A 12,688-nucleotide genomic window follows, 5' to 3' on the forward strand; every position below is an offset into this window, starting at 1 on the left:
TTTAAAATATGTACGGCATTAAACCAAATTGTTGGCGCTCCCATCGTGGCGCAGCGGAAGCGAATCCGACTAGGAACCATGAGGTTGCGGGTTCGATCCCTGGCCTCGCTCAGTGGGCTAAGGATCCGGTGTTGTCGTGAGCTGTGGTGTAGGTCGCAGACACAGTTTGGATCTGGCATTGCTGGGGCTGTGGTGTAGGCTGGCAGCAACAGCTCTGATTTGACCCCTAGCCTGGGAACCTCCATGTGCCGCTAGTACGGCCCTAAAAGGACAAAAGACAAAAAAAAAATTTTTTTTTAATTAAATAAATAAAAATTAAACCAGATTGTTCATAGCCTTTACAATGAACAAGTAGCTTCTGTGCTTTATCAGAGAAGAAAAACTGTAAGAAGGTACACATTTTTAATAGTTGCAGAACCAAAATATAACCTACACTGTCAGTGCCCTCTCTCTCAGCTTGTCCCTTTCTCAGCCATGGCCCCTCTGGATCTTAGGCATAATTGTGGATCCATTCATCTGTTCCTGGGATCTTTTCCTGACAACCCCAAGTATTTAATACAAGTAGGGTTAATTAGAATTACATCTTAATTTAAATTCAGTAAAAAATTATTACAGTAAGAACATCTTAACTTATTTTAGATTTATCAATATGGTATGAATGTCCATTTTGCATGTATTTTTAAGCAACAAAGAAGCTACTGTTTATTTCTGAATGTATAGTTTTGGGGGAGTAATTACCTCTGGTACCAGTGACATTGGGGGGGCCATGATGGAAGCTGTCTCAGAATCCAAGATCCTGATTCTGAACAACACGCACCCCCCTCTCCCGTCCACCAGTCAGGGCTTATGATGACCTGCGTCCTGGGTGGAAAGGGCTCCCCTTGGCTGAGAGCTCCTCCTTCTGTCAGTGACACTCAAGTTGCAGGTTTCTAATCCAGCAGTGGGTTGTGAAATCAGTGGATCTGGGCAGCATTTTTCATTTTTAACAGGAAAAAAATAGAAATTAGAGTGTGGGTAAGTCAGTTTCCAAATTATATATCATGTCGTATAGACATGTGTGTATATATGTGTGTGTATACACATGTGTATATATGTGTGTGTGTGTATATATATACACACACACACCCGTATACACACACACATGTGTAGTTGATTGGTTGGAATGTAAAAATCTATTTCTCACTCTGGGTCATAGGGAAAAAAAATGAAAAATGTTGCTTTTCAGTATTAGTAAATTGCCTTGTCTGAATTAATTAAGAGCATATAATAAATTAGTACTTTCTCTGCAGTTTTGGAGTGTCTTTAAAACATTATATTTTACCAGGAGAACCATAAAACATAGGTTAAATATAAAGAGGGTTTTTTTTTTTATATAAAAATTGAGGCAAAGCTTGCAATAGCTGTTATAAGCTCTCTCAGTGAAGAGTGTGTTTACCTATTGAGCTGGAGCTCCAGGTAGAAGCATTTACGTGAATGCTTATACCTAACCCAGTGGATGTCCTCCATCTAGTGATTTATACACAAATGTAAATTGAGGTCATTTTTGTAAATTTGTTATGTTAAAGTACGAATAGAAGGTGGCCAAACCTAAATATACTAAACAGAAGCTATTCTTTAAATATGTATTAAGTCATGAGGTTTTGCTTCCTTGAGCCCCAGTTGGTTGTATTAGTAAAAAGTTGTTTTGTTATATAATATCAAATTATGTGTGCCTAAACTCTTAAACACAGTCATTACTACTATGAGTATATATATATAAAATATATACATACATATTATTTATGTTTCTTAAGTTTGGACAAACCGCTAGCACAGATATAATAGTGCTTTTCATTTTTATGTTTCTCAGACCATATATTTAATCTTTATTTGCATTTTGAGTGTCTACAATGTATTTAGTATATTTTATTTTTTGAAAAACTAGGCCTTGTCCTTTTGTTCCTTATATTATTACAGATTTCATCCATACATTTGGGATTCTTCATTCTTCTTTTAAAGCAGAAGTACTGCTAATTGCACCTCCCACTCTCATCATTTAGTAAGGGTTGTGTTTTGTTTTTTTTTTTCTTTTTTTCAGCACTGTTTCCAATTTTGCTTATCCTTTCATGAGAAATAATTAGTTTGTAAATAAGAAAAAATTTGTGTTATTTCCAGAGGTTGTCTCTTGTCCTCTCAAATCTTATGCTGGATCTGATTATTGGCAGGAAGCCAGTAGGACTTGGCTGTGGGGAGTGCGTTTGTCCAGATGGAAATTTAGTTGCCTTTGACGGTTGCCTGTTTCCTTTATTCTGATATTCCCCCTCTGCCTTGGTGTGGCAGGCTGTGTGGCTCCATACACGGATGAAGTTTGATCAATAAATCGAAGGCTCTTTGGCTTTCTGTCTTTTCTGGCATGGCTGATGGAGGAAGAGGCTGATGGACAGAATTTGAAGGGCTTGTGCTGGGCTCTGTGTCCTATTTGGGGAAGAGTGCCGTTTGGAGGTGGCATCTCCCATGGGACTATAGTGGTATTTAGCACCAGGGACCATTTTTGGGGCTAACGGTATGTGCTGGAAGGCATAAATGGCTGCCTTGCTAATATTTTTAAACTGTGTTTCAGTGGACTGTCTAAAATGTAATATAAATAAGGTTACTGCCTTCATTTCAGTACAAAATAGCACCCTAGGAGTTTTGTGGCTTGTACCATTTTGTAGTAAGCACTTAGACCACCAGAGTAAACATGGCGTCGATGGTTGTCATGGTCGTCAAATATGTATGTGCTTATAACATTTAAATTCATTACCAAAGCAGAACATGTGCGTATTGACAAAATGCAGCCGCACTCAGAGCTCAGATGCGAGAGCTGCTCTGGCCCCGGGCTGCCCTCCCTGCCGCATCCACTTCCGCGGCAGCCTTCCCGAGGCGCTGTTGGCGACGCTTCTTTCAAAACCGCCTGCGTGTGTCGCCCTTCTCTGGGCGTTGGTGTTCTCTAGTCTCTCTTCCGTGCAGTTTTCCACCTCTCACTCACAGTAACTCTACTTGTAATTACCGGTCAGCCAACATGATGGGCGTTGTGTGGCTGTTCTTCTGTCCATCGTTTGCTTAGCGTTTCCACCCTTTCTCTTACTTCTCCGGCATTCGGCTTAGGCCGTCTGTGAACTTGCCTTGTTTCTAAGCCAATAGGCATTTGTTTGTCTCTCATAAACTCTGTATGTCTTCGTAAAGAAAGTACTATTTTTAGATACTTTTACTAGGCAGCTAAACATTTTTAAACTATGGTCTAGTATTTTAAGTGTACTAGTTATTTGCATTTTGAAAAGAACTGGAAGTAGCCCTGTGACTAAGACATAACTAAAATAATGATTTTTAAAGGAACATCATTACTTTAAGTTTACGTGTATTTGTTTCATAAATAATTCCTTCAACAGATTTTTTTTTTTTTACTATGTGTCAGGCACTGTTTATAAGTAGTATGTTTGCTAGTATTCTTAGCTGTATTTGATAACTTGATTCATAAATTTTGTTTGTTTGTTTTTAGATAAAATTGAAGAAGCACAAAAAGAACTTAATGGGGCAGAAGTGTCAAAAAAAGGTAAATTAAAAATCAACCCCAATATATACTTTATTCTTGCAGGAATTCCTATATAAATGCCTTATAATTGCAGCTATACTAAATCAATCAACGTAAGCATATCACAAAATTAAAAATCACCTTAAGTTGATTGATATTTAAAAGTACATGTGCTTTACCTTATGAAATGTTTTAACTACATAGCTATAGCTGTTTCCCACATATTAATATTTTTTTTGGTGAGAGTATGAAAGATTGTCGCATCCCTTCTGAAAGTCCTGTTTGTGAAACTGTCCTGCAGCAGTAAAGGTAGCCCCAGGATGGAGCCTGGTGGTCATGTTCACATGTGTGTGTGCTCATGTGTGTTCACGTGATACAGTATTTTTTTGAAATGACCAAAACCTAAGACAACTAAAAATAACCCCTGTGCTAGTCAGTGCAGGAATAATTGAATAAATTGTAGGACATTCATATTTGGAGATGTTATGTAGCTTTTTAAAATGTTAATTATTTCTGTGGACTGTGATGATTTGTTGCTAAATGGGAAAATGAAATTGCAATGTAGCATGTAAAATACACCACTTTTTTCAATCAAAAACATATGCATGTGCACACTGCTTGTGTAGGATTGGACAAAGTTTGAACAGACTTATACACAAATAAGTTTGCATTGGTGAGAGAAGGCGCAAAGGAAGATGATTAACTTTCATTTATCTGGATTTGTATTCTTTCACTAGTTATAATGCATAAATGTATAAAAAAGTCTAAACCAAAAATCGGTTTTCATCATGGAAAGCATACATACTATTTTCCCAGGTAATATGAAAAAATGCAGTAGATGAGGAACAGCTCGTGGGAGGGAAGGAAGACGTAAGGTGGAAAGAATTCCAGCGGTCTCTGTCAATGGGGAGAATTGATTAAAAGGCTAGAGGCTTCTCTTTTTGGCTTTGAGGTTTCATGACTTATTATTTCTTTGTCCTTGCTATGTCTTCTAATCACAGTGGGATATTTTGGCAGAGTAATTTAACCACATAAGATTCCAGTGAAAAGCCTCCCCCCGACTCTCCTCTCCAAATCTAGTTAGGATGCTCACGAGGTATCTTTAGTGGAAATAATTGCTGGTTGTCCAGGTTCTCCATCCCTTGGGCCAGCCTGTGAGGCCTCCACAGTCATTCAGGGCTGAGCTGAGCAGTTAGGCTGTGATGTGCTGACACTTTAAAGTGTCTTCTGGAGTTCCCGTCGTGGCTCAATGGAAACGAAATCTGACTAGCATTCATGAGGACTCAGGTTCGATCCCTGGCCTCACTCAGTGGGTTAAGGATCAGGCATTGCCATGAGCTGTGGTGTAGGTTGCAGAAGCGACTTGGATCTGGCGTTGCTGTGGCTGTGATGTAGGCCGGCAGCTACAGCTCTGATTCGACCCCTAGCCTGGGAACCTCCATATGCTGTGGATGTGCCAAAAAGATTAAAAAAAAAAAAAAAAGTATAAAGTGCCTTTCTTCTTTTTTGTCTCCCTTTGCACCCCCCCCCCCATGGAATCTCTGGAAGGCCCATATCAAATATGACTCTTTAATGACACTTGTAGAAAAACAAGAGTAGGAAGAGCATAGAAGTCACCACAGCCACGTGGTCCCTTTGAAAGTTTGAAGATCTCGTCCCCACGTATCTGGAATCATGGTATATTTGAGACACTGGCTATAAGACTATGGTTTAAACTTACGATTTAAACTTCTTTGTCCTGGTCAATCTCTTCCACATCTAGTAAAAGTTTAGAGCTGCTTCCACTAGCAAAATAAATGTGCACTTGTCTTCCTTTTCCCTCTTTTTTTTACCCAAAGCAAAGAGCTTTAAAAACTGAACTAAATGCTTGATAGGAAGGAGGAAATGGAACAAAGGTTCTAGAAAAAGAAATTGGATAATGAGGTTGAGAATAATCCATTGGGCTCCATTTGGCAGGCTACCCTTTCTTAAGACCTGGGATGAATACCAAGTGAGCATCGTTCCCTGCAATTCATGGCCAAGAATTACTACTTGACTTTCATTTTTACATATGCATTCTGGGCAAATTAAAAATAAAATAGTTTTCTTCTGTAATATAATTAAGGAATAATATCCATTTGTCTTTAACAACATGAGATAAAATCTTTGAGTAATAGAGGATTTGAGATTTCTCAGATCTTTGCAGAGCTCTCTGTTTTATGAAAGTCATTTCTTCTTTTGAAAACTATACCTTAAAAATTTAGAGTTTTTGTGTTTATGATTAAGATGAGTCATCTAGAATAGATCAGTTTTTTCACTGTTTTTTCCAACATGCTTTTGGTTATTTCCCTCTGAAAATTTAGCTTTTTTCTACGTCTGCCTTATTTTCTGTGGTGCTCATGGTTCTAAGGCTTTGTCTCTGTTGAAGATGCCGTGGTTCTTAACCTGTTTGACGGTCTCTCTCCCCCTCTTCTTTTTTGACCATTAGGACAAGTACCTAATTTATCTTCAGAAGAGTTTAGCATACTAGTAGGCTCTGAAAGAAAACAAACCTCGCTTATTGGTAGATTAAAAAAAGATATCTTTGCTGTTTCCTAACCTTTTAAGGAAGGATTAATTTATTTAGTTTAATACAGTGGCAAACAAGCTGACTTTGCTCATTATACACCAGTAGAATAAACGAGAGCAGTAAATTATGTTAATGTATTTCTTTTATTCTTGCTCTCTGCTTATGAATGAAAATCAGATGACTTGAATTTGATTTATCTTTTTAATTTGGGGAAAAGTGTAGCATACAGCATCCACACAAGTCCATAAATTGTCCTTATTTCCTTCCTACAATGCTGTTTACTTGCTCTTAACATCCATTGTCCTTGACACTATTTCTAAAATTATTGCACTAGATTTAAATAAAATAAATAGTGAATATCACAGATGTAGTGAAGGGATATGTATAAAATAAACTGGGAAGAGGCAAATAGAGCAGTTAATTTGGAGAGTTTTATATACTATCTCTTGAATAAGCTTTATTTAATACTTTGTTTCAAATTTCTATCACCATATTTGACACATAGTATATATTATATAATATACAAATATATGTAATATATTATTAAATATGCCTTATGTGGTATTATACATTGTTATATATACTATTATGTATTATATATTTAATACATAATACTTGTATTGGTACATGTTACTTAGTATAACTCATAAGAATAGCATCATAATCTTTGATTCAAATACCCAAAGAACTGGCACATTGCTAATATGTACTGTTTATTAACCTACATCCTAGTCACCATTTTATCCCACTATCTGCTCTCTAGAGGTATTTACTGTCCTTAACTTTGTGTTACCATTTTAGTGCTCCTTAAAAGTAATTATGTATTCTCAAACAGTGTCCTTTTTAGTTTTGTCTGAGTTTTAGCTTTAAAAGTAAAATTACAATATTTGCAGTTGGCAAAAGTTCATTCTTTTTTATGGCTGAGTAGTATTCCATTATAAATACATGTGTGTATGTATACACACACACATAAATATAATATATATACACACATATATTATACATATATATATGAAATACACACACACACATAGCTGCTTCATCCATTTATCTGTTGATGGGCGCTTAAGTTTCTTCCACACCTTGGCAGTTGTAAATGATGCTTCTGTGAACATTGGGGTACCTGTATCTTTTCGGCTTAGTGGGTTGTTGTTGTTTGGATATATACAGGAGTAGAATTGCTGGGTCATATAGTAGTTCTATTTTTAGTTTTTTGAGAAACTTCCATACTGATTCCCCAGTGACTGCACCAGTGTACATTCCAACCAACGGTGTACAAGGGTTCTCTTTTTGCCACATCTTTGTCAACATTTGTTATTTTTGTTATTTTTTATTTATTTATTTTTGTCTTTTTGCCATTTCTAGGGCCGCTCCCGCGGCATATGGAGGTTCCCAGGCTAGGGGTCGAATTGGAGCTGTAGCTGCCGGCCTATGCCAGAGCCACAGCAATGCAGGATCCGAGCCACGTCTGCAACCTACACCACACAGCTCATGGCAATGCTGGATCCTCAACCCACTGAGCAAGGGCAGGGACCGAACCCACAACCTCATGGTTCCTAGTTGGATTCGTTAACCACTGAGCCACGACAGGAACTCCTGTTTGTGTTATTTTTGATGATAGCCATTCTGACTGTTGTGAGGTGATTATGGTTTTGATTTGCATTTCCCTGATAATTAGCAATGTTGAGCATCTTTTCATATGCCTGTTGCCATCTGCATTTCCTCTTTGGAAAAAATATCTATGCAGTTCTTCTGCCCATTTTTTAGCCAGGCTGTTTGTTTTTTTGATGTTGAGCTGAATAAACTAGTTATATATGTTGAATATTATTCCCTGATAAGTCATACCATTTGCAGATATTTTCTCCCATTCTGTAGGTTGTCGTTTCATTTTGATGTGCAAAGGATCTCAACTTTAATTAGGTCCTATATGTTATTTTTACTTTTATTTCCTTCACTGTAGGAGATCGGTCCAAAAAAATATTGCTATGATTTATGCCAAAGACTGTTCTGCCTATGTCTTCCTCTAGGAGGTTTATAGTATCTGGTCTTACATTTAGGTCTTTAATCCATTTTGAGCTTCTTTTTTTATGTGGTATTAGAGAATGTTCTAATTTCATTCTTTTACTGTAGCTGTCCTGTTTTCCCTGCACCACTTATTGAAGAGACTGTCTTTTCTTCATTGTATATTCTTGCCTCCTTTGTCGTGGGTTAATTGACCATAGTGTGTGGGTTTGCATCTGGGCTCTCTTATCCTATTCCATTGATCTATGTGTCTGTTTTTGTGCCACCCAACATATTTATTGAGTGGATTCTTCCTTTACTATATTTCATATTAATTTTGCCTATGTGTGTGGGTTTGTGTCGTAGCACTCTCTTCTGTTTGTCCATGGTTTCATGCTACAATGTGTTCATTACTGTCACTTTATTGTTTTGATATACAGGAAGGCAAATTTCTGACTTACTCTTTTAGGAGTATTTTGATTATTTCTAGTTTTTTTCTCATCCATTTAAATTTTAGAGTCAACTTAAAAAAGACTTGTTGGAACTTTAGGATTGCATTGAATTTGGGCAAACTATCATAAACAATTTTCAGGCTCCCTATCCATAAGAATAGTATATTTTTGATACCTGTATTTTCTTTAATGTCCTGTAATTTTTTCCCATACGGATCATGTACTCACTTTATTGGATTTAATTCTTAGAATTTTCTTTATTTTGCTGGTTTCACTGATTTTCTTTTCTGTGAAATCATTTTCAATCTTTTCTTGGCAAATAGGAAAGTATAATATATTCTCGTATATTCATTTTATATCCAGCCACTAGGATGCACTCATTCATTCTGAAAATATGTCTGCCAATGCTTTAGAATTTCTTATAAGCATCATATCAGCTGGAAGTAATGAATGTTTTCTTTCTTCCTTTTTAAATCATTGTTCCTTTTATTTGTTTTTCTTGTTTAACCCAGTTGGCTCCAGTAAAAATCCAACAGAATGATGGTGTTGGCACCCTTGGCTTGTTCTTGATTTCAGGGGCACTGCTTTTAATATGTCACTATTAAAATGTTTGAATATTTCTTGAAGATTTATGTGTTCCATATTCAAGAGATACTGGTCTGTCATTTCATTTTCTTATTATTTTCCTTGCCCAGTTCATTTTCAGGTTTTGTAGCTCTATTGAATGATCTGAAGACTGTATTCCCCTGCTTCCCATAGAGTTGTTTGATACTGAAATTAGAGCTTTACAGCCAAGTCTGAGAATGTGTTTTGGCTTTTGAGAGGGGTTAAGGGTAGGGGATTTTTAAGTACCAAGCCAATATATTTAGTAAGATGAGATTCCTTGAGCTTTTTTCCCTTCAGTCAGATATTTTTCCATTTTATTAAGTATTCACATTAATTGGCAAAAAGTCATTCAGGGTATTCTCTTACTCTCTTTCATTGCTGCTGGATCTGTAGTTGTGTCTCCATTTTTTTTCATTGTTAATATGGTTCATTTGTACCTTTTCTCTCTGTTTTGATGAGTAGTGCTAGAGGGTTGTCTATTTCACTCCCCTTTTATTGTGCTGACTTCTGATTTTCTTGATACTCTCTTGTGTCATAGTTCTCAGTTTCATTTCATTTTTCTCTTTCTTATCCTCTTCTTTGGGTTTATTGTTATCAAATTTCTTAAGTTGGAAATCCATTTTTAAGTCTTTATTCTTTTTCTGTTGAAATCACTTAACAGTGTTAAATCCTTCTAGACGTTGCTTTAGCTATACTAAACCTGAGTTCATATTTGCTACTTTCATTAATTTCTTCTTTGACCCCCTTGATAGAATTTTTTTCCCCCCCATGGGGATGGTTGGGGATTTAATATATCTTTTTGTTACTGATTTCTGGCTTAATTGCATTGTTACATTGTTTTTTTAAAAAGCAGTTTGTATTTCTAAAATAATTTTAGAAATTTTCTGAATACAAAAGTTTCAGGGGATGTTCTATTAAAAAATCCTCCTAGATGTTATGTTAGAAATTTAGAAATCTGGAGTTCCCGTCGTGGCGCAGTGGTTAACGAATCCGACTAGGAACCATGAGGTTGCGGGTTCAGTCCCTTCCCTTGCTCAGTGGGTTAATGATCCGGCGTTGCCGTGAGCTGTGGTGTAGGTTGCAGACGCGGCTCGGATACAGTGTTGCTGTGGCTCTGGCGTAGGCCGGTGGCTACAGCTCCGATTCAACCCCTAGCCTGGGAACCTCCATATGCCGTGGGAGCGGCCCAAGAAATAGCAGCAACAACAACAAAAAAGACAAAAGACAAAAAAAAAAGAAAGAAAAAAAAGAAATTTAGAAATCAGCATTTTACAGATAAATTCATCATTTTACAAAGATGAAAAAGCTGAAGTTGAAAGATGTTAAATAACCTTACCCCAGGGACTGCTACCAGAAAGAGAGCAATTTTCAAGTCTGTGTTGTTCTAACATTATCCTACATTGTATCTGGATGAGAGCTGTGCTCTAGTGAAAGTTGCATCTGTAGTACTGTTAGTCCTGTTCTTCCCTTTGAGTGAAGAGATCACTTTTTAAAGGAATATTGGAATGATTCAGGAAAAAAAATACAAGTGAAACAATGGTTTTAGGAAAAGGTGGAGATTTTAGGTTAGCCTGCATTGGGGTTTTTCATGTTATTCTGACTCAAACTGCAGTATCCTAAAATCACCACCCTCTACCTGGAGTTTCCTATTATCTGCAGTCACTCTCATATTACATACTCCAGCCACCAGAAAGTTTTTATTTAAAAACAATTTCTGGAGTTCCCGTCGTGGCTCCGTGGTTAATGAATCTGACCAGGAACCACGAGGCCGCGCTCGGAGGGTTAAGGATCCGGTGTTGCTGTGGTGAAGGTCGCAGACGTGGCTCGGATCTGGCGTGGCTGTGGCTCTGGCGTAGGCCGGCAGCCGCAGCTCCGATTCGACCCCGGGCCTGGGACCCTCCATATGCCGCGGGTGTGGCCCTGAAAAGACAAAAAAAAAACAAAAAATAAATTAAAATAATTTCTGTTGCTCATCTGTTTTACCATGTCTGTCAGAGTAAGGGGGCCTAAGCAGAGAAGTAGTTTATATGACTTAGGAAGCAGAGTAAGGCGTCTGTCCTGCTGAAAGAACTCGGTGATATTTAGACTTGGCCCCAGGAGTCACTTGGCCACCAGGACTTTTGTTAGCACAGGCATCCTTTATGCCCTGGAATGACCCACTTGTTGTCCGGAGAAGCTTGAAGGAGTTGGGTTCCCGTGTCAGACTAGACTAACTCCGAAGTGAGCATGACAGGCTGGTGAGCAGAAAGCTAGATTATGAACTCTAATGAGGGGTAAATAAGAAAGCTAGCGCTTACTCCCCTGCCTTCCTAACTTTTTTAAGCTCCTTATAACACGAGTGGGTTTGCAAGGAGTGAAAAATAATCCCATTTTTTTCTTTTTAAAATACCGCGTGTGATATTAAAAAAAGAAACGAGGGATGATTTGGAATAATATTTTATGGTAATAAGGTTATGCTTTAATGCCAGTGACATTCTCATCTTTAAGAATTCTGCTAAGTGAACGTCAGAGAGTACACGAGCAGGTTCCTATAACCAAGGCATGAAGTACTTCCTAAGTAAGACTAAACTTTAGGTGGCGTAATGGAAAAGTTGGTCTGATTTTTTATTCAAGTGAATAATGTTACTACGATATAAGATAAAAATGTTTTAAAACAGTCTGGGAAAAGGGATATGCCGTAAAAGAAAACTTGGTTGGCTTACTTTTACCTAAAATGTTATAAACTTGGAAAGTCATCAACAATGTATAAAATGGAAACTCACGTTAGTATTGCCAGTGAAAAAGCTCGTGAATAGTGAGATGTCTGAACTGTAGAATATTTTAAAGGGATGCAGTTTTATTATTTCAGTAGTGAAGTAGTACTAATTAGTTAGGTGTACATATATTCTTAAAGTATCATTTTTTTTAGATTCCGCATGTAAGTGATACATGATGTTTGTCTGTCTGACTGACTTTCCTCGTTATGATAATCTCTCAAGTCCATCCATATACTGCAGATGGCGTCATGTCATTCTTTGTTACGGCCGAGCACTATTCCATTGTGTACACAGACCCCATCTCCTCCTCCTCCTCCTCTTTTTTTTTTTTTTTTTTTGTGAATGGCTGTACCTGTGGCATATGGAAATTCCTGGGCCAGGGATCGAATCCAGATTGCAGCTGTGATCTCTGCCACAGCTGCAGCAACACTGGATCCTTTAACCCACTGTGCCAGGCCGGGGACCAAACCTGCACCTCTGCAACAGACTGAACCACTGCAGTCAGGTTCTTAACCCACTGTGCCACAATAGGAACTCCCATGCCACATCATCTGTTGGTGGACAGATGAATATATTTTTCACGGGTTGTGATTGTTGGGTTTACACAGTAATTACCAGGAAATAATGTAATTAAATGAACATTAATGTATATAACAAAAAGAAATTCTACTTTCTTAGTATTAAGTGATCAGAAAATCATGTTTTCTTTGTAGAATTGTTATTAGTTAGTTCTTTTATTCTTTTTTTTTCTATTGTTATGCACCAGCTACTCTTT

The 12,688-nt window shown here is 37.4% G+C and overlaps 1 protein-coding gene across 1 annotated transcript in view; it reads left to right on the forward strand.

Annotated features, from left to right (window-relative positions):
* HIVEP1 (HIVEP zinc finger 1) overlaps window positions 1–12,688 on the forward strand; it is a 146,145-nt gene that overhangs the window by 71,944 nt on the left and 61,513 nt on the right. The window contains 1 exon segment of the mRNA XM_047797240.1: window positions 3,518–3,571. Within this exon segment, the coding sequence (XP_047653196.1) occupies window positions 3,518–3,571 (54 nt within the window).

The sequence above is a fragment of the Phacochoerus africanus genome, chromosome 9 (assembly GCF_016906955.1).
Source record: "Phacochoerus africanus isolate WHEZ1 chromosome 9, ROS_Pafr_v1, whole genome shotgun sequence".
NCBI lineage: Eukaryota > Metazoa > Chordata > Mammalia > Artiodactyla > Suidae > Phacochoerus > Phacochoerus africanus.